We start from the raw sequence: 19,896 nt of genomic DNA, 5'->3' as shown, positions 1-19,896 counted from the left end.
GTCACGGAACTGCTGCTGTGTAGGAGCGCGGAGCAAAGGAGCGAGGAGAATTTGACTAATTTTAATAATCAAAAAGAAACAGAAAAACACACATAGCAAGGTTGACAGGAACAATTCTAGACCAGGGAGAACAGAAAGGGCTCAAACTCAAATAGGGCAGATAATGAGGGACAGACAGGTGATGAGGATAACTAATAACAAGGAAAAGGTGATTACTAATAATGGGAAAAGGAACTGGAAGGACCAAATAAGGACAAACAGGAACACACACAAATATATATATAATATCACCCCCCTCCCGGAAGGCACGTCCCACGCCGTAAGAGTACCATCGGGGAGGGGGGAGCGGGCGCCCTCCAATCTGGGAGTTCAGGGGGCCATGGCGTAGCAGACAGTTCGGGAAGCCATGGCGGATCAGGGAGTTCAGGTTGCCATGGTGGATCAGGGAGTTCAGGTTGCCATGGCGGATCAGGAGACTCAGGGGGCCATGGCGGAGCAGACAGTTCGGGAAGCCATGGCGGATCAGGGAGTTCAGGTTGCCATGGCGGAGCTGGCAGCTCAGGAGGCCATGGCGGATCCTACATGGCCTTAGCTGGCTCGACCACGGGTATATGGCCCCCCAAAAAAAAATTTCTTGGGGAAAATTAGGAATCCTGGGGGGCGCCCTGAAGGGCGCTCTGGAGGAGCAGGCACTGGAGGGCGCACTGGGGGGGCGCTCTGGAAGGCGTTTTCGAGGAGCCGGCTCTGGAGGGTGCTTACGAGGAGTGGGCACTGGAGGGCACTCTGGAAGGCGCTTTCGAGGAGCTGGCTCTGGAGGGCGCTTGCGAGGAGCGGACACTGGAGGGTACTCTGGAGGTGCAAGGCTGGTCAACTCGGGGGGGATCAGGAGACAAAAGAGGGCTGAACGGGACCAGCGGAGACGAAGGAGAACTTTCCGGGGATGATTCCGGGGCGAGAACAGGAGCCGAGAACTCTGGAGGCAGCGCCATGTCCAGAAGCGCTAAGTCAGCGGCGGCCGGCGGGCTTGATGGAGAGCTGGTTCTGGATCGGGGCCGGATGCTCTCCAGACACCGGAGGATCCCTTCCCTTTTTGTGGGTCTGGAATTCTGTCACGGAACTGCTGCTGTGTAGGAGCGCCTGCCATTCAAAAGTTTGGGATCAGTAAGATTTGTAATGTTTTTAAAGAAGTCTCTTGTGCTCATCAAGTCTGCATTTATTTGATAAGAAATACAGATAATCTTGTAATTAATAACAGTAATCTTGCAAAATGTTATTACAATATAAAATAATGGTTTCTATTTTAATATCCTTTAAAATATAATTTATTTCTGTGATGCAAAGCTGAATTTTCATCAGCCATTACTCCAGTGTAAAGTGTCACATGATCCTTAAGAAATCATTCTAATATGCTGATTTATTATTAGAATTAGCAATGTTGGCAACAATTCCAAATATTTTTTTGGAAACTGAACTTTTTCACTGTTTTTTTTGTACTTTTTCAGGATTCTTTGATGAATAAAAAGTTGAAAAGAACAGCATTTATTCAAAATATAAATCTTTTCTAACAATATAAATTTTTGCTATCACTTATCAATTTAACACATCCTTGCTGAATAAAAGTTTTAATTTCTTTAAAAAAAATAAAGAATAAAAGTTTGCTTTTGAACTGTAGTGTATATTATTAGAAAATATTTCTATTTTAATATGCTCTTCTTTTTAACTTTTTATTCATCAAAGAATCCTGAAAAAAAGTATCACAGATTACAAAAAAATATTAAGCAGCACAACAGTTTCCAGCACTGATAATAAATCAGCATATTAGAATGATTTCTGAAGGATCATGTGACACTGAAGACTGGAGTAATGATGCTGAAAATTCAGCTTTGCATCACAGGAATAAATAAAATTTGAATGTATATTAAAATAGAACATTTTTATTTTACATCGTATTAATATTTCACAATATTATATTTTTTTATATAATAAAAAAACCTTTAAAAAACGTTAAAAATCATTCTGATCCCAAAGCTTTTGAACGGTAGTGTATATAGAAACATAATAGAATGTGTTGTCTTACAATGAGTAGTAGCTCTTCTGCCCGCAGTATATCTTTCTCAACAGTGTCTGCATTCTTCTGCATACGTGCAATCAGCAAGGCCAGGTTACTCACCTGCGATCTGCAGTTCAAAATTAAGAGTTAGAATGACAAAGTGTAAAAGATCCTCAAATGCAAAATTAAGAAAAAAAATTGTTGCATTAGACATTAAGAAATATGTGTAGAGCATCAAATCACTCAGGATGATCACACTTATCAGTAGGATTTACTGTAAATGAAGCCTGTTAGTTTTGAAGAGTTGTACGGTTTTGATTAGAGAAACTGTAACAGTGAGAATGACAGAGAACATTTTTCTTTGGCTCATGATGTCAAAAACGTATATGGCCAGCAGAACTGTTTCAGGCATATGAAAGGAATGCATGTAGCATTGTTTCAAGGAGATCTAAGAAACTTCACTTGATAAGGATTAGAATCAGGATTTTCAATCAAGGATTCATGTACCCTCAAGGGTCCAACACATACGTGAGGGGGTCCATAGAGAAATTACATAACACTTAATTTCTGGAACTATATTATTGGCATGATTGCCATTGGAAGAGAACTGAACTTAGCTGGACAATGACATCACTGAATCAATGATGAACTGACTTTAACTGAAAAATTGACTATTTACTATTGCCCTCTTGCATTATCGACACACTATTATCCTGTTTAACACTGCAAAGCTGCTTTGACACAATCTGTATTGTATAAAGTGCTCTATAAATAAAGGTGACTTGACTTGACATAATACAAGTTAAATACATTGTAACTATAAACTAATCATCTGTTAAACAGTATATCAATTAAGGATGTAAATGTTCCTAATGAATGTTAATTATTAATGAATGCAAGCTTTTTATATTGAGGATCCCTGAATTGGCTGAGAATCTGGGTGGGGTATCCCTGTGCCTTGAAACTCTAGAATTATGTACTTTTTTCTGTTCTTTATCATTCTGTCACCTTCAGTCTTTTTCTTCCTCCCTGAAGAAATAAAAACAATGAATTTGAGAGCTCACGGGGTAAAAACGCATTTTAAAAACATATTCCTACCTGTTAATTGGACCTCAGTGGGTTTCCAGTGGAATTACTCATTAGTCATTATCCCAGTTTATTTAATCACCACCCGATTTATTAGCTAGTTGGTGGATATTGGTTATATCCAGTCATTTAAGCTGCTTTATTACATAATGAAAGAAAATATCTTACTCGGATTAGTGAAACCAAATTTTGTGTGACATTCATCTGAATGAAAACTAGTTCCACGCTGTCAGAGACAAAATTGTAAAACATTGCAATTTTATCTCTTCCCCATCATGCCATGCTAGTCGAGAGTTTCATCATTGTTCTTATCTAAGAATGCAAACAATGCCACACCACCCTCCACACACCCGTTCTCTCAACGTCTCTTCCCCCGCCCATACATCCACCTTTTTTGGACAAGCTTCTAAGACAGAGACCATGCCTGTTAACGTGTATAGAGCAGACAACATCTGATCAAGAGAAACCTATTTGTGACTAATTTTTTTTTTCTCCATGTGTTTATACAGCATCAATTGTTTTTGTGGGTTCTTCTAAACCAACACACAGGACGACAATGGCCTCATATTGTAGCAAATCTTCATTTCCTAAAAATATAAGTCAGTGACTGTAGGAAAAAGGATAATTATTACACATAAGGGAAATCATGAAATTCTAAAGTCAACTGTCATCTAAACATTGGTTTAGATAATGAGATCAAACTCTCTACACAGCAGCATCAGAAGATCACTGCTGACATTGTTGGATGCTCTTAGATGAGTCCTGAAGATTTCATACGTTATTTTGTTCCATTTCATAGGTCAGAAAATTCCATAATGGGTCAGATAAGGATCAGATAAGGGAGACATCCAAAATGTGTACTGCTGGGTTGCCTCCGGGATTTTGAAGTAGGGAAACACTGAATTACATAAAACATAGCACATACAATTATTAAAATAAGTTATAGTTTTTCTGAGCTGTTCTAATGTCTACTCTTTTTTTGTGTTTCTGTTCTATTACAGAACTTATACAATCTTTGTTTCTTTATGCCTTCTATAACATTTTACTAGAACTATATTGTCTTTGTCTTTGAAATGTCACGTTTGCATTACCGTGTCGAAACAATGGACCAACACCCAGCAGCCTAGTGGAGGAACAAGAACGTCAGCCCTTACAGGAACTGAGCTTAGGCAGCCAGGACACTCCTTTCACTGTTTCTATCATTTTTGTTTATGCATCTGCTTTTATTGGGAGACCCTGATTACTGCATGTTTACACAACACCTTTATTTAGCTGTTCAGTTGTATGTACATTACACATGCATTAATCAGATTTGACTAGTGGTGAGTTTAGATGGGAGATCTGACCTCTATAAAATAATTCTGATATCTAAGAACATGCTTGCAGATGATCAACAGACAGTCAGTTTGTCTGGCTTGCTTTGTTACAAATTAAGCTCTTGACCTGATCCCAGTGCAGTAGATACTGTACTGCACTGACCTAAATGTTTTATTTTTATTTATTTATTTTTGGAAAACTAACTAAATAAATAGATGGTGCTGATTATATATCATTCAAAGACAAGGAAATGTTTCTATTTAGCAGAGCAATTTGGAATGAAATTCATATTGTAATTCTAATATTGTCATTAATTCAAATAAACTACTGATGTGGTTAAATAAAATAAATATATATTTTAAAATGTGCATTAGAGATTTAGAAATTAGTGGTCTGTCGTCTTGATGTCGTATTGCCCAGAAATCCATAACCACATGATTTTGTTCCAGATTTTGTTACTGTTAAATAAATATATTATGAAATACTTTTTCAGATATTTTGTCTATTTCATGTCTCTGTTCTTCATCACCCATGAAAATGATTTTAACCACTGTAGTGTATTTTTAACAAACCATAATAATTCCAACTTGTGTTTAGAAAGCAGGTTATATTATAACCAAAACAATCAGCATAAGGGTCCACGGAACTAGTTATCCTTTCTGGAATGTTTCAGTTTCCTTCTTTTATTTAGGCTAATAAATTCAGTACATGCTCTAAGTGGAATGGAGGTGTACATTTTAAAATGAGAATAAAATATCACTGACCAAGAAACCAATTATATTCACAAATTGGTTGTTGTAGGCTCCAGCAAATAACATTGTTGAAAAATTACAGATAATTTTTTGATTGTAAAGGGTTAACCAATTACAGATTTCAGATCTAATGTTCCCAGGAAAATATAGAGTTAACCATCTTCACACCTTCACTCTCTAGGCTCTGGTTACCCAAGTCGGTCTAAAACTGATCTCAGACCTGCCTGCCAACAGAACAGAATCAAAACAGCCTAGAGGATAAAATAACAAACAGCACTCACTTGCTTATCTTGGAATCATCTTTCATCGTGTTTTCCTTCTTCTTGAACATCCTAAAAGTTGTAGTGAGGTGAGATTCACCTTCTCTGCCGTTGGTGTGCTTGTGAATCTGTCTCACTTCTGTTTATGCTTTACCTCCACAAACTTCTCTGTACACACTTTCTGCCTCTCTAGAACTGTCATACAGCAGTGAGGTAAAGCTGTTCTTCTGTCTCCACTCCGCCCTGAGTAACAGGTGTTGGGCGACACCCTAGGACCGGGCAGACCAGTTTCACCTTCCCATTTTTTCACCCACACGCACACGCATGCACGCACACACACACACACACACATTTACATCTTATCAATCATCTGTTTTTTTAAAAATCTTTTAGCCTAGTTGTTATTAATTAAAAGTTATAACAAAAGGAAGAAATATGTCACAACATTATCAATTAGCCCTAAATTAGATTGTGACCAGTAAATCACTGTAATCTTCTCTGAATTATAATGATTTAGTATTTTATGAAAATTGACCCAGCTTTGTTAGACATGTTGAAGAATTATTTTTATTAACAGTAACCAGGACTTCAATATAACCAGGACTTCATATTAATTATTTTCAGGACACTGTCCTTTTTAAGGCTTGTTAGCTTGTTAAATGTGTAGAATCTGTGAATGTAACTTGGTGTGGAATGTTGTTGGGTCACTTTCTCTCAGGGCCGTGGTAGTTAGTGGTAGCGCACATTTCTAACATGTACTGTCACATGGTAGGGTGTGACACAGATGCAGGCTTAATGTCTTGCCCTAGTCACTCCCTCTTTCTCTCTACACCCTTTCTTAAATGAACCCAGTTCATTTATCCACCCCCCACTCCTCGGGGTGGGTTTTGAGTAAATGTTATCAAATTACTTTAACATATATTTTTTTTGTACCTTATTATCTTCTAATTTAAAAAAAATTATAATTTAATTTTTTTGATGGTGGTAGATTTCATCCCAGTATTTACTTTCAAAGTTGTTAAACTGATGGTGTTACAAGTCACCCCATCTACCTTATCTCTTATTTTCTTTCTTTTTTTGCGCTGTTCACTTAAATAGTTTAATATAGGTAGCCTCTCAATAGGATGTTGTAAAAACTTCATATATAATTATACATTCACAGGAAAATGTTTGAAGTAATTTTTTTATGTAATTTAAGATTACATAAAGCATGTCATGTCCACTAATCAGTATTTCTCCGATTCAAGTGAATGTGTTCTGCCACATTAGAGTCTTCATACACTATGAAAATCATGAGTGATGTCCATACAGCTTGATACTTTACTTACAAAGACCAAAAAAAAAATCAACAGAACACTTAATCCCAGTCTGGGATTGAATGAGGATTATTCACATTGGGGTGTGGTACTTGCATGTATATAACAACGGATGTTTTATTTTGAGCTTTTTAATTAGCTGTCCATCTCCTTCAAACAAAAGAAACCAAACAATTTTTGACACACTTCATTTTGCTAATAGAGATCTTAAATTCCTGAACTTCACCTTCACTAAACTAAAATTTAAAGGATTTTTAGTTGACAATGGAATGTCAACTAAATGTTCTGTGCTTTGATATATAACATATTAACCCATTACCAAACATCATAAAATCCAAGCTGCAACCAAATAGGAGAAAGCAGCCTTCTAACTAAAAACTTAGTTTAAACTCCCTTGTGTGTAACATTCCTCAGGCCCGAAACGCATCCTGGCTGGAACGCTGTGCATGTGGTCAGGAATGAAGATGAACAGATGACAACAGAAAGCTGTCAAGAGCTGTGATAGAGATCTACTCAAGACTTCTTAATCATATAGGTGGAAAGTGACTAAAGTTTAATCTAGACTCATGCATTTGGTATGCTTACAGACCTGATTTGCATGTATAGAAACACAGTCAGACAAACCTTTAATAGCTGACCCAGTTCAAATCCATGGTACATGCAGTGATGACCAAAAAAAGTTTACTTTTTATTGTTAAATCAGACGACTTCAAACTGAAAATCATTCAGTTTCATCATTTATAACATCCATTTTAGGATCATCATCATGGTGTTTATTGAAGATTAAATAAATTCTCACCAACATTTGCTCACAAAACTGACAAAAGGAATGAAAAAAAAAAGACAAATTAGCAAAAATGTATCTGTAAGTTGAAAGCAATTAGTTAGAACAAGGTAATCTTTAGAACCAAAGATAGCAAATTATATTAGGAAACAATCACAAATAAAACACTAGCAAATCGCTTGCTTCCTCTTTATGGCTTTGAATTAAGATGATAGTTTAAAATATAAGTCATGATTTGTAAACAAAATTATGCCAGTTTATATTTCTAAGGTACATTACAGATGATATATCCTTTAGTCCTTATCTATACATCAGACAGGTTAATGATGAGGGCAATTCCTGTGTTCTGTCACAGTTGATTGTTCAAGTGACTGTAACATCCTCTAATAGAATAAACACTGAGTTCTTCATGCCATCATAATGACTGACATGAATGATTGACCACTAAAGCCCACAGTTGGAACAAATATTTGAGATCCTCAGCAGTGTGAAGTATAGACTTCTTCAGTGAAACAATAAGCCCACTTTTGTAATGTGCTAGGCAGATTGAGATCTAGGCAAACAAAGGCATCTAAGTAAAAAAAAAAAAATCTAATCAAATAAAGATAGACTAAAACTCTGGATGATAGAGGGTGTAGAGGCACGAAGCATTACCAGTGATTAATATACTTGGCAGAATTTATATAACCAAAAAAAAAGTCAGTATGAATTTACTACCAAACAGGCTGCACCTTACACCTCTTAAACCAATTATGGCATGTTTTGGGGAAATGGTTTGACTGTGCAATGATCCATAACTCTTGGTCTTGAGGAGATATTTATATTCAGATGACTTCAAATACAGCCAAACGGGCCAGATTTAGCTTCCAAAGCCAAAGAAGCCTCTAAAGTAGCCAGTGATGCCACCCTTGCCCTTCTGCTCCACCTTATCATCAAGAGGTGGGAAAGCCACATGGTTGAGAGCCAGGTCAAAGAAGAGAGGCTTGCATGGAATTGGCTGGAAATCTGGAGGGAACTGAACCAGATTGGGCTGCTTGCTCAAGAGGGTGGGGTCTAGTCGGAAATTATCCAAACGATCAGACAGAGGCTATAGATAAAACAGAAAAAAAGCTTTAAAATTCAGAAACAACCTTCTTATTACAAGACCAGCTCATAATGTGCTTTAAACTTAAATACAAACAGCCATCATTCACAAAACTCAACACACTCCCCACCCTTTGCATGTTTGTTCATTTGTGAAGTGTTCATGGAAACCAAATACATTGCATGCTGACTTCCAAGAAGGGCTACTCTGAAAAGATCACTAGAAACAGAGAAATATAGGCTATAATAATCCTTGCTGTCATTAAAGGAATAGTTCACAAAAAAAAAAACAAATATGCTTACCCCAGGCCATCATACATAAAGTTGAGTTTGTTTCTTCATCCGAATAGATTTGGAGAATTTTATCATTACAATTTTTTTGTTTAATTTGGTGAGCAGGTTAATGCAAAAGTTTGTCATTTTTGGGTGAACTATTCCTTTAAATCATTCAAATGTAAAATGTCATGGGAAAAGTGCATACCCATTACTTATTTCTATTTCTACACTATCTGAATTTAAACTCTAAACAGAAATATAAGTAAAGGTTTAACTTCTGGATTTCATGTCATTTGTGTGCTTAACTCATAATTATAATTTTAATTTATAATTTGCTGGGCTTTCGAAGCAACTACATTTGGATATAATGTATACCTTATGGAAACAGCAACATTTCAGTTCTGAAATAACATTTATTGAATCAAAAAACAGTGCAATGTAAATCATAAATACAGACAGGTGCAATAATTTGGGCACCCAATGTAATAATCAATATTTTGTAGAACCTAATTTTGCTAAAATAACAGCATGTGGACTCTTTTTATAGCCACTGATATGTCACTGAATTCTGACTGTAGGTATTTTGGACCATTCTTCCTTGCAAAATGTCTCCAGATCAGTCAGGTTTGATGGCTGCCAAGTGTGGACAGCCCACTTCAAATCAATCCATAGATTTTCAATGATGTTCAAGTCTGGGGAGTGGGATGACCATTCTAGAAAGTTTGATCTGTGTCTGTGCATGAATTCCATGGTAGATTTGGAACAATGGTTTGGATCATTGTTCTGCTAAAACAACCAACCCTGGTGTAAATTCAACCTCTTGACTGATTCTTGAACACTGTTCTTAAGAATCTGCTGATACTGGATGGAATCCATGTGACCCAAAATGCTTCTGGTTGTGACCAAATTACTCTTAGTTTCATCTGTTCACAGCACATTATTCCAAAATACTTCTGGTTCGTCCAGATGAACCTTTGCATATCTCAAACAGTTCTGCTTGTTGGTAGAATGCAGAAAAGGGTTTGTTGAGTGGTCACTGCTGAGAGAAATGTTGTCCGGCCTTACATGTTTGAGCCGAACTCAGACCCCAAATCGGCGACGACAAGAGAGAACCAACCACCTCCTCAAATGCGCTTACAACAGGATGTTTCAGAATGGTAATAATTTTTTTCCCCCCTCCAAACACCTAATGCAGTAAATACAAACCTGACCAGCCGAGCGTTTGCGATCACGTGAACTTGAAGACACTTGTACAAATGCAGATGGGTGACATGAATGGAAATGATTCCAGATTGGCGATGTAGTATTTGGTTTCTGTATTCTGTACTGTATTTTCCTGCGCTCAAACCTGCCAATCTAAAGGATCAAACGCTGTGTATGGCATATGAGGTAATTTGTGAACTAACAGACTTATAGTCTAAATAAAATTATTTGCAACTGTTACTATTATTACACTTGTATACAAAACTTTGTATTATGCTTGTTATAGAGTGTGTGACGTCACGTGCACTACCACGTGGTTGTCACGGCGACCGTCACAGCCCTACTGTGCAATGATGTAGTTTCCTGACATCCAGACTGAACAGCATTTTCTCTACATGTTTTCGTGTTGTTGTTGCTCAGCAATGGCATGGACGCGATGTTGTCTGGGGGTTTGGCAAAAGGAGAGTGGGACTGTGGGCAGTGCTCGGGGTGGTGACTGAAGGCGGTGACAGTAGTTCTGACATCACCTTTTTACGGATGTCACAACGGTTTGTGATAAATCACAGCTACTTTATGCAGGCTGTGTGCATTTGACTGTGGATTGACAGTTTTGAAACTTGTATGGTAGTTACATAGCACCTAGACCTCAGTTATGAAAAAAGCCAGAAAATGTCAGTTTTGACAATATGGGACCTTTAAACCTTTGTGTTAATTTTCTGTATCCCTTTAATTCATATTTACAAATTATCCTAGTTTTTAGGCCATTAGGAAGTTCTTTTGAGGTTCCCATGTTGCTACTTTCCAGTAAAGAATCTAAGAAAAGCACAACTAGCAACCTTAAATATCCTTTTCATGATTGGTTGCACCCGTGTTTGCAGCGTAAGGTTCATTGAGTCAATCAAATCAATTCTGTGTTGCAATCAATCAGCATTAAGTGACTGCAGGTATTCAAATAAACTCAAATTAAAAGGATGCCCAAACTTTTGCACAGTATATTTTATAACTCAATTCTGCTACACCAAGAATTTCTCTCTGAAAAACATTACACTATCCAGCTTTCTCTAGAAACTGAAAGGCATATCACTATGACCGTATAAAGACAGAGCAAATTATTACGTAGCCTAAGAGAGGTGCCCAAACATTTGTATAAAACTGTACTTAAGCAAAATGCATGGTAAATTTAAAGCATTCCGTTTCAGGGTGTGTAAATTTTTTTATAAATTCAAATGTATTTAATTTTTTTATGAAGTAATTACAAGTGGAGACAGTTAATTGCCCATAGGGTGCAAGAGAGAATGTGTATGTCTGTATGTATGTGTTAGGCCTGTGATGGACCAGCCATCCATCCAGGTTGTTTCTGAGATGCTGGGATAGGCTCCAGCATCCCTACATAGGACAAGCAGTTTGGAAAAAGGATGAATAAATTATGAAGGATAACAGATTGGAGTTGCTTTTTTCTGTGTTGAACATGCCTTCTGCCAGCTATATTTCAATGGCTTTAGAAAAGTGGATACATGTCCCACCCACAAATTATGTCTATGCCTTCATTTCAAACCCCTATGCTGCTATTTCACCCATGGAACACGAAAGTAGAGAATTTTGTAGAATCTTTACATGGCTCTTTAATGGAGCTTTTTTGGTGTGCTGGTACTCTTTGGTGCTTGAGAGTTCTTCAAATACACAGGTTTGAAACAAACAAAAAAGGTAAACAACGACAATTTTCATTTTTGAGAGAACTATTCATTTAAATAATCCCAGAGTGCAGCACACCATGAAGCTGTAAAACATACAAAGCAATCTGCCACGCAACATTCCACTGTTCTCCTCCTCCTCCTTTCTCTAAACACTTCTGTGTATGAGTATCTGAAGAGCAGTTAAATGTCTGCATGTATTGTCTAAAACTGTAAACTAGACATGACCTTGAGCTTGTGAATAACAATCAGCAAATGTTTTTTTAAAAGTTAATTGCAAAACATTGTAATATCGTATATATAACATCTTTTAATATTTTATTTAATCTGGGGCAAACTAATAACGCTAATAATGGTAAACTCGTGGAAAATGTTTGGAAATATTCAGTGAAGTTTCCATTTGTCCTTTCTTACCGTGGTGTCTTTAATCTGCTGCTGTGGGGGCACCTCAGCAACATCCTCTGTGTCTAAAACACAAATACAATGTCACAGTCAGTTGCAGCTAACAAAGCTTTCAAAACCTATGGCAAATGTGTCTGTGGATGAGGGCGGAAGGTCAACAAGACTTTTTCTGGCTCATTAAAGGGATAGTTCACCCAAAAATGAAAATTCTGTCTTTAATTACTCACCCTCATGTCGTTCCAAACCGTAAGACCTTTGTTCATCTTTGGAACACAAATTAAGATATTTTTGATGAAATACGAGAGCTTTCTGACCCTGCATAGACAGCAAGGGAACTACCACGTTCAAGGCCCAGAAACATAGTAAGGACATCGTTAAAATAGTCCATGTGACATCAGTGGTTCAACTGTAATTTTATGAAGCTATGGGAGTACTTTTTGTACGCAAAGAAAACTAAAATAAAGACTTTATTAAACAATTCTTGAATAAAGAGAAGAATTGTTGAATAAAGTCATTATTTTTGTGAACCACTCGGATCTCTGATTTCATCAAAAATATCTTAATTTGTGCTCCGAAGATGAACAAAGGTCTTACAGGTTTGTAACAACATGAGGGTGAGTAACTAATGACAGAATTTTCATTCTTGGCTGAACTATACTTTTAAGAATGACTGAATGCTTGTGCAATGGAAAAAGTTGCGGTCATGCTCACCCACCTAAGATGGCTGCAGCTTGGAGGGAGTACTTTTCAGCACTGACCTCAGCAATCAGCTCCTGGACATCAGGAAGATCCTAAGAGAAATGGAGTATCAGTATGAGGGCTAAACTGAGTGTCAAAATGTTTATGTAGTGGAACTCATTGAATTATAGGTGTTGCATGATGGGTAGTGTACAGTTTAGTTGTTTTATTGTAGTTTATGTATTCACTGTATATTGTGGTTAGGGTAGTGATGGGTTGCTTTATGTATTATACAGTGGGGCAAAAAAGTATTTAGTCAGCCACCAATTGTGCAAGTTCTCCCACTTAAAAAGATGAGAGAGGCCTGTAATTTTCATCATAGGTATACCTCAACTATGAGAGACAAAATGAGAAAAAAAAACCAGAAAATCACATTGTAGGATTTTTAAAGAATTTATTTGCAAATTATGGTGGAAAACAAGTATTTGGTCAATAACAAAATTTCATCTCAATACTTTGTTATATACACTTTGTTGGCAATGACAGAGGTCAAACATTTTCTGTAAGTCTTCACAAGGTTTTCACACACGGTTGCTGGTATTTTGGCCCATTCCTCAAGAGCAGTAATGTTTTGGGGCTGTCGCTGGGCAACACAGATTTTCAACTCCCTCCAAAGATTTTCTATGGGGTTGAGATCTGGAGACTGGCTAGGCCACTCCAGGACCTTGAAATGCTTCTTACGAAGCCACTCCTTCGTTGCCCGGGCGGTGTGTTTGGGATCATTGTCATGCTGAAAGACCCAGCCACATTTCATCTTCAATGCCCTTGCTGATGGAAGGAGGTTTTCACTCAAAATCTCACGATACATGGCCCCATTCATTGTATGTTAATTGTATTTAAATAGCAGATATCGTATTGTATGTGTCCAATACAAATTTCCTTTGGGACAATAAGGTTTAAATAATCTAATCTAATTGCATATATCTATTTCAACTAGAAGAACTACATAGCTGAAAGTGAAACTTCGAAACTACAAATATAATCTTAAATTAGTTTTTTATGATTTGTGTACTGATTAAAAGCAATCTTGTGGCAGGATATGTGTTGAGAAGTTTGATAAAATGCCCAAATCAATCGTACAATAACACCAGAAAATTGCAGGATTTTTCCTTTATTAGATAAAAGTAATGGCAGATTACACTCATTGCTAGCGTATTTAAATCAACTGGTAATTTCAATGGTATGATTTTAGGGTCAAAATGCCGCTGCAAGATTAATCTTTAATGAGCCGAAAAAGAATGCATGTCACACCTCTGTTCATCAATTTGCACTGGCTACCAGTAGCTGCTCGCATTAAATTCAAGGCATTAATGTTTGCCTACAAAACCACCACTGGCTCTGCACCCATTTACCTAAATTCATTACTTCAGAGTTATGTGCCCTCTAGAAGCTTGCGTTCTGCAAGTGAACGGCATATTAGAGGCACAAAATCACTTTCACTGACTTTTTCATTAACTGTTCCCTCCTGGTGGAATGACCTGCCCAACTCAATCTGAGCAGCTGAGTCCTTAGCCATCTTCAAGAAACGACTAAAACGAGACTTGTCATTTGCACTTAAATATTGTTGCTCTTTTGTTAGTTTTGACTTCTTTTATTGTCCTCATTTGTAAGTCGCTTTGGATAAAAGCATCTGCTAAATGACTAAATGTAAATGTAAAAGGCACCACCATGGCAAAATGATGACCAAAAATTATCTATACACAATTCAACATGCTAACAAAATCTATAATACACTTTTAATAATATTTTTAGATTTGGTGCCATCACAATTTTGTAAGGGAAGTAATGTGTAGTGTTTGGTACCTTAAGGCTGTTATTGAAGCTCTTGGCTTTGGACTGGACCTCTCTTGTATATTTCAGAACCCTTTCATACAGAACCAGAGCTTCACTCCATTTCTTCACCAGAACATAGGACTGAGCTATATAGAAACACCTGTCCAAAGCGCAAGGACACACAATATTTAAAAAGTATTCCTCATTTTTCTACTTTAACAGAGGACTGATAGAACATGTAAGCAAGCACACATTGCCTTGTTTCTGGTATTAATATGTGATCACAAAAGGTTTTAGCCCTTTTTCCACCAGAATTTAGCACTGACCACTTGTGATTGGATAACCAAAAACACATCATCCCACGTGGAATCAGGGCCATACATAAGCAGTCATCAAGGACTAACTCGCCTGTAAGCTTTGTAGACCAGTGTCTTGAGTGCTACTTCTTTCTGGAAGGTATGGTCCTCCTCTAAACCCTGCAGTGATGACAGCTCAGCAAGACTCTAAAGAAAGAATACATAAAATAGTGTAAAAAGAAAAGAAATTAGAAGCAAAAGAGGCATAACAGGCATACAGTTCAGGTGTGTGATGCTTCATGCTTTAGTTACTCCTCTTGATCCTTTGCCTGTCTGCTACTCACAATTCCTGCTCAAGACCATTACGTAAAAGTCAGTTTAATCACTTTACTTTTGAATGTAGTCATTTGTTGTGATGTAACAATACATTGTGCCACAATATGTTATGGTACAAAATGTGACAATTCACATAGTGGATGATATTTAGGATACTCTATATCATTAATCACAGTATAGTGTTAAACATAATGTTGAGTTAGTTGAAATGTGTTTTCAGCGATCTGATCATAAGCGATCAGACGCATTACCATCTCCACCTGGTATTAACATGCATTATTTGTGACCATCTTTCGTTTGATTTCTTTGTGATACTCTCCTCTTATTTCGTCACACTCTATAGACCGATTTGGAGTAGACGTCACAGTTACGTGCAAGCTGCACATGCAGCGCATTGTGGTGGCAGAAAAACACTGGGAACAAGTGGAGGGAAATGAGTAAAATGAATTGTTGTGCTTTTGGATGTCAGAATCGGAATGGAAATCATTTTTATATAATACAGTTATCAAAGATGCCGCTTGAAGCTAAATGCAGACGTTTAAACAGACAGACTATGGATGAAACCTGTACGTCATCCTCCCAGATCTGCTTCCGGACGGTAATCAGTGTCTTCAGGATCATAAGAAAACCACAGGTAGGTGAGTTTGATCAGGGTTGGAGCTAAACTCTGCAGCGCATTGGCCCTCCAGGGCAAGATCTGAGGAACCCTGCTATAGGGCTTGACTTTTATTAATTTATCGACTGAAATGTTAACATGTAAACACTTAAGTGAAAAGAGCAGAACAAGCACAGTAAATGGGCACAAAATAAATGTGTTGGAATTTTGCACAAACTGTCAAATAAGTTTTTGGAAAATACAGCAAAGTAAAATTGGTAACACTTTCTATGAAGCCCATATTTATAATACATTATAAGGGTGTTCTTAAGGCATTATAATGAATGCATAATGCATTATAAAAACCCTTATAATATGTTATATCATCTTATGAATATTCATAAGAACAGTTTTAGTGTTTTATAATATCTCTGTGTGGAGACGTACTGATATCGCGTTTGGTCTCGTTCTGTATCGCGTACCTTGTCAGTGTCTGCACTTGCTTGGCCATTTGTTGTGGAGAAAATAAGGAAAGTGTGTTCAAGCGCTAGCAGAAAACAGTGTAAAGAAATACTCTTTGAGAGAAGCAGTCTTTATCAGCTGAAGTTAAAAGCAGCTCCTAAGTGTATTTACTTGTCTCATTAGTGTGTAGTGCAGTTGTCGTTGCTAGGAAACGCTAGTTTTGGTTACTGTGTGGAGACGTGCTGATATCGCGTTTGGTCTCGTTCTGTATTGCGTATCTTGTCAGTGTCTGCGCTTGCTTGGCCATTTGTTGTGGAGATAATAAGGAAAGTGTGTCCAGCTGAATTAATTTAGTATTTTGGTAGACGGGTATAAAAAAAGCTTAGTTTACCGTGGCAGCGGTCGCGTGAAGGCCTCCTCGTGTGAAGACCGAAGAGTGTAAAGACCATCGACTCTACCATGCGACTCCACCTATCTTGCCATCTTTCTTATGCTACTTTACTTAAAGCCATCAAAGACTACTTATTAGTAATAATAATAATAATAATAATAATATTTTTTATTATATCAGATATCAGATCAGATGAATGTGTAATAAGACATATTTGCTTTGAACTACTTTTAATGTAATATCAGTTTGATTATTTTGACGGTTCCCCAACAGACAGACTGACTATAAGTAACTTTGCAAGTACGTCAACATTCTATATTTACTTATTTGTGGTTATAGCTTTTAAGACCTATAAGAGCTTTTTTTAAGAGCTATTTCTCATAGTTATAATGTATTATAAGTCTCATATCTTGCCAATTTTTTTTTTCAGTTGAAATTATTAACCAGCTCACATCAAAATTAATATTAAGCCTCACAGGAAACACTCAAATAACACTCCACATCTAACCACTTACAAGATGTAGTAAGATACTGTGCAGATCTTAAATAAACAATGTCAAGATATATAGTCCATTATAAATGTAAAAAATAGATTTTATATGGTTACATTGTGTTATAAATACACATTTGTGGTTATAAGTTTTAAGATTGACTAAGCATTATAATGTATTATAATTGTTGTTATGATTATTTATAAGATGATATAACATATTATAAGGTATTCTATAATGCATTATGCATTCATTATAATGCCTTAAGAATACCCTTATGTGTTATAAATATGGGCTTCATAGAAAGTGTTACCGTAAAATTTTATTTGAAAAATAATCCAATCTGTTTTGTCATTGAATGAGCATACTATAGTGCAAATTAAATGAATACAAAAACACTAAGAACTACTCAGGAAGATCATTTATAAATGAAGGAAAACATCAGAATATTTAAAGTGTCTACACTACAACAGCTCAAGTCTGTCTACACTGGAAGCAAAAAGGTGACTGTTGCAAATCCATTAGCCCTTTGTTTCAGAAGTAGTGTGAATGCTAAATTGATCCCTACATACAACTAAACATTTTAAAACATTTGTTCTTTAATAAATTAGCCCTGGGTGTTGCATAATGATGCAGATATTTTTAAATTAAAAATTTTATTTAGAAATTTAAAAAAAGCTTTCGTTAAAAGCAAACTGTTCAAGTGTCAGTTAACAAATAGTATTTAAATAGTATCCCCCCAAATACCAAACTGTACCAAAATAGCGACCACAAAATATACAGAACTGTACAAAAACAGAGACCCCAAAACCACAATACGTACCAAACCATGAGAACAGTTACACCCCTAATGTTTACATGCATGAAGAATATGCGATCTCTGAACCTGCAGGATGATGTCATAGAGTCGTATGAGGTCCTGTGGTCGTGGTCCTCTCTTGTTCTCATCAGTCTGTGGCTCCTTCAGTTTAGCTTGCAGCGCATGAGCCATGCTCTCATTCCTCCTCACCACAGTCCACAGTTTGATATATGTCAGGTAGCTGCACAAAGAATATGTATATCACCACATGATTGTCAGGAATCACAACATAAGTAGTTAAGTTGTCATACTAACCTGTGCAGGTATTGCAGATTAGACACCTTGCCACTATCAGCACCTTCTGCTGCTCTCTCTCTCTGCTTCTGTTGAGGCAAAACACACATCCCTTTATGTTGAACAGTTTTATTTATAATTTTTTTTACATTATAGGTTTTGGATGTCAGTGTTTGTCCTTAGCTAGACTGTGAGGAAAGCGATATTTGTCGTAGTATCCTTTCAACTGTTAAGGGGATTTCCCACGACAACGATGTTCAATGCATTTGTTGGTTGAGTCTTTAAAAAGTGCTATTAAAATAAAAAAAGTAAAAATAATTTTTTATAACCTTGTTTCAGTCCTTTTTAAATATAAAAGTCTTTGCTACTGACTCACTCATGAACAGTCTAACCTCCACTGAAGTCAGAACTACCATCACTAACAGACCATTTCTAATCAGAAAATACTATTAAATAAAATTTATATAAAATATTATTTATTGAACAATAATATTTAATAAAGCAACAATATCCATTATAAAAGTTGCTAAGCAATTCAGTCAAAGGCAGCGCTCTGAAGTTATAATATAAAAATATAAAGTTATGAAACATCGCCCTGACAAAATTATTTGCTCTGGAACAAATAATAAATTAATAGAGATTAAAGATTGCCCGCTCGGTATACCCAAAATGACACTCACTGTCAGAAATGCTGCAAGCGGAGTGATAAACAACGGTCCCTGTGGTGATGCTGGACGCATCTGCATGGCTGGAAAGACCGCACAGCCAATTAGATTTGAGGGCCAGAAGTACGTGTTATGTGTATAAATATATATATATATATATATATATATATATATATATATATATATATATATATATATATATAAATAAACTGTTCCCTGTTGGTGGAATGACCTGCCCAACTCAATCCGAGCAGCTGAGTCTTGAACCATCTTCAAGAAACGGCTAAAGCTTGATCCTCTAACACTAGCATTCTCTATTCAATTTCTTGATAATAGATAAACATGTATAGTGATGAAAGCTAAAATATTAAATGTCATCGATGTATATTAACGGAGCAATCCACTTTTGTAGAGGGGGGTCAAATGATTTTCCCCTGAGATTCTGAGCCAAATTACAGGGGGATAAAAATTACTTTAGAAAGATGGCAACATCATGTTATTTACAAAGGGTCAGTCTATTAGTAAAATCTATTAACTTTAGTAAGTTTCGACACTGAATGACCCATATGTGCTTAATGGCATCTTTTTACTAAGTAGCCTATTATTAAAGAAGACCAATGTCATTGATACTCAACGTTACAGTATAAATTAAAGACTTTGTTTTTAACATGTAACATTTTTCACTCCTTTGACTGTATGCAGCAACTCTACACTGCTTTTGCAATTCATATGTACAAATGTTCGTCATTCCAATAAAGCACCTAAAACTGAGAGAGAGAGAGAGAGAGAGAGAGAGAGAGAGAGAGAGAGAGAGAGAGAGAGAAAACGCGAGAGAG

General features: G+C 36.6%; 2 protein-coding genes across 3 annotated transcripts in view; both read right to left on the bottom strand.

Annotated features, from left to right (window-relative positions):
- The window catches only part of evpla (envoplakin a), a 26,181-nt gene extending 20,447 nt beyond the window's left edge, over positions 1 to 5,734 (bottom strand). Inside the window, exons 1-3 of one of the 2 annotated variants that reach the window (XM_016245755.1) lie at positions 5,487 to 5,547; positions 3,031 to 3,079; positions 2,078 to 2,177 (exon numbers count right to left, since the gene is read on the bottom strand). In XM_016245755.1, coding sequence (XP_016101241.1) covers positions 2,078 to 2,177; positions 3,031 to 3,050 — 120 coding nt within the window. In that variant the 5' untranslated portion in view covers positions 3,051 to 3,079; positions 5,487 to 5,547. Of the gene's footprint in view, positions 1 to 2,077; positions 2,178 to 3,030; positions 3,080 to 5,486 lie in introns of both variants that reach the window. The other variant, XM_016245754.1, reaches the window with a different exon arrangement.
- Positions 5,735 to 7,531: 1,797 nt separating this feature from the next.
- srp68 (signal recognition particle 68) overlaps positions 7,532 to 19,896 on the bottom strand; it is a 48,923-nt gene continuing 36,558 nt past the window's right edge. Inside the window, exons 10-16 of the mRNA XM_016245756.1 lie at positions 18,417 to 18,484; positions 18,189 to 18,342; positions 15,140 to 15,234; positions 14,762 to 14,891; positions 12,936 to 13,011; positions 12,233 to 12,285; positions 7,532 to 8,652 (exon numbers count right to left, since the gene is read on the bottom strand). Coding sequence (XP_016101242.1) covers positions 8,425 to 8,652; positions 12,233 to 12,285; positions 12,936 to 13,011; positions 14,762 to 14,891; positions 15,140 to 15,234; positions 18,189 to 18,342; positions 18,417 to 18,484 — 804 coding nt within the window. The 3' untranslated portion in view covers positions 7,532 to 8,424. The remainder of the gene's footprint in view (positions 8,653 to 12,232; positions 12,286 to 12,935; positions 13,012 to 14,761; positions 14,892 to 15,139; positions 15,235 to 18,188; positions 18,343 to 18,416; positions 18,485 to 19,896) is intronic.

Source organism: Sinocyclocheilus grahami, unplaced genomic scaffold (genome assembly GCF_001515645.1).
Source record: "Sinocyclocheilus grahami isolate Dianchi unplaced genomic scaffold, SAMN03320097.WGS_v1.1 scaffold767.1, whole genome shotgun sequence".
NCBI classification, from domain to species: Eukaryota; Metazoa; Chordata; class Actinopteri; order Cypriniformes; family Cyprinidae; genus Sinocyclocheilus; species Sinocyclocheilus grahami.
The sequence above is the reverse complement of the archived record's forward strand: the minus strand, read 5'-3'. Positions and strand labels throughout refer to the sequence as shown.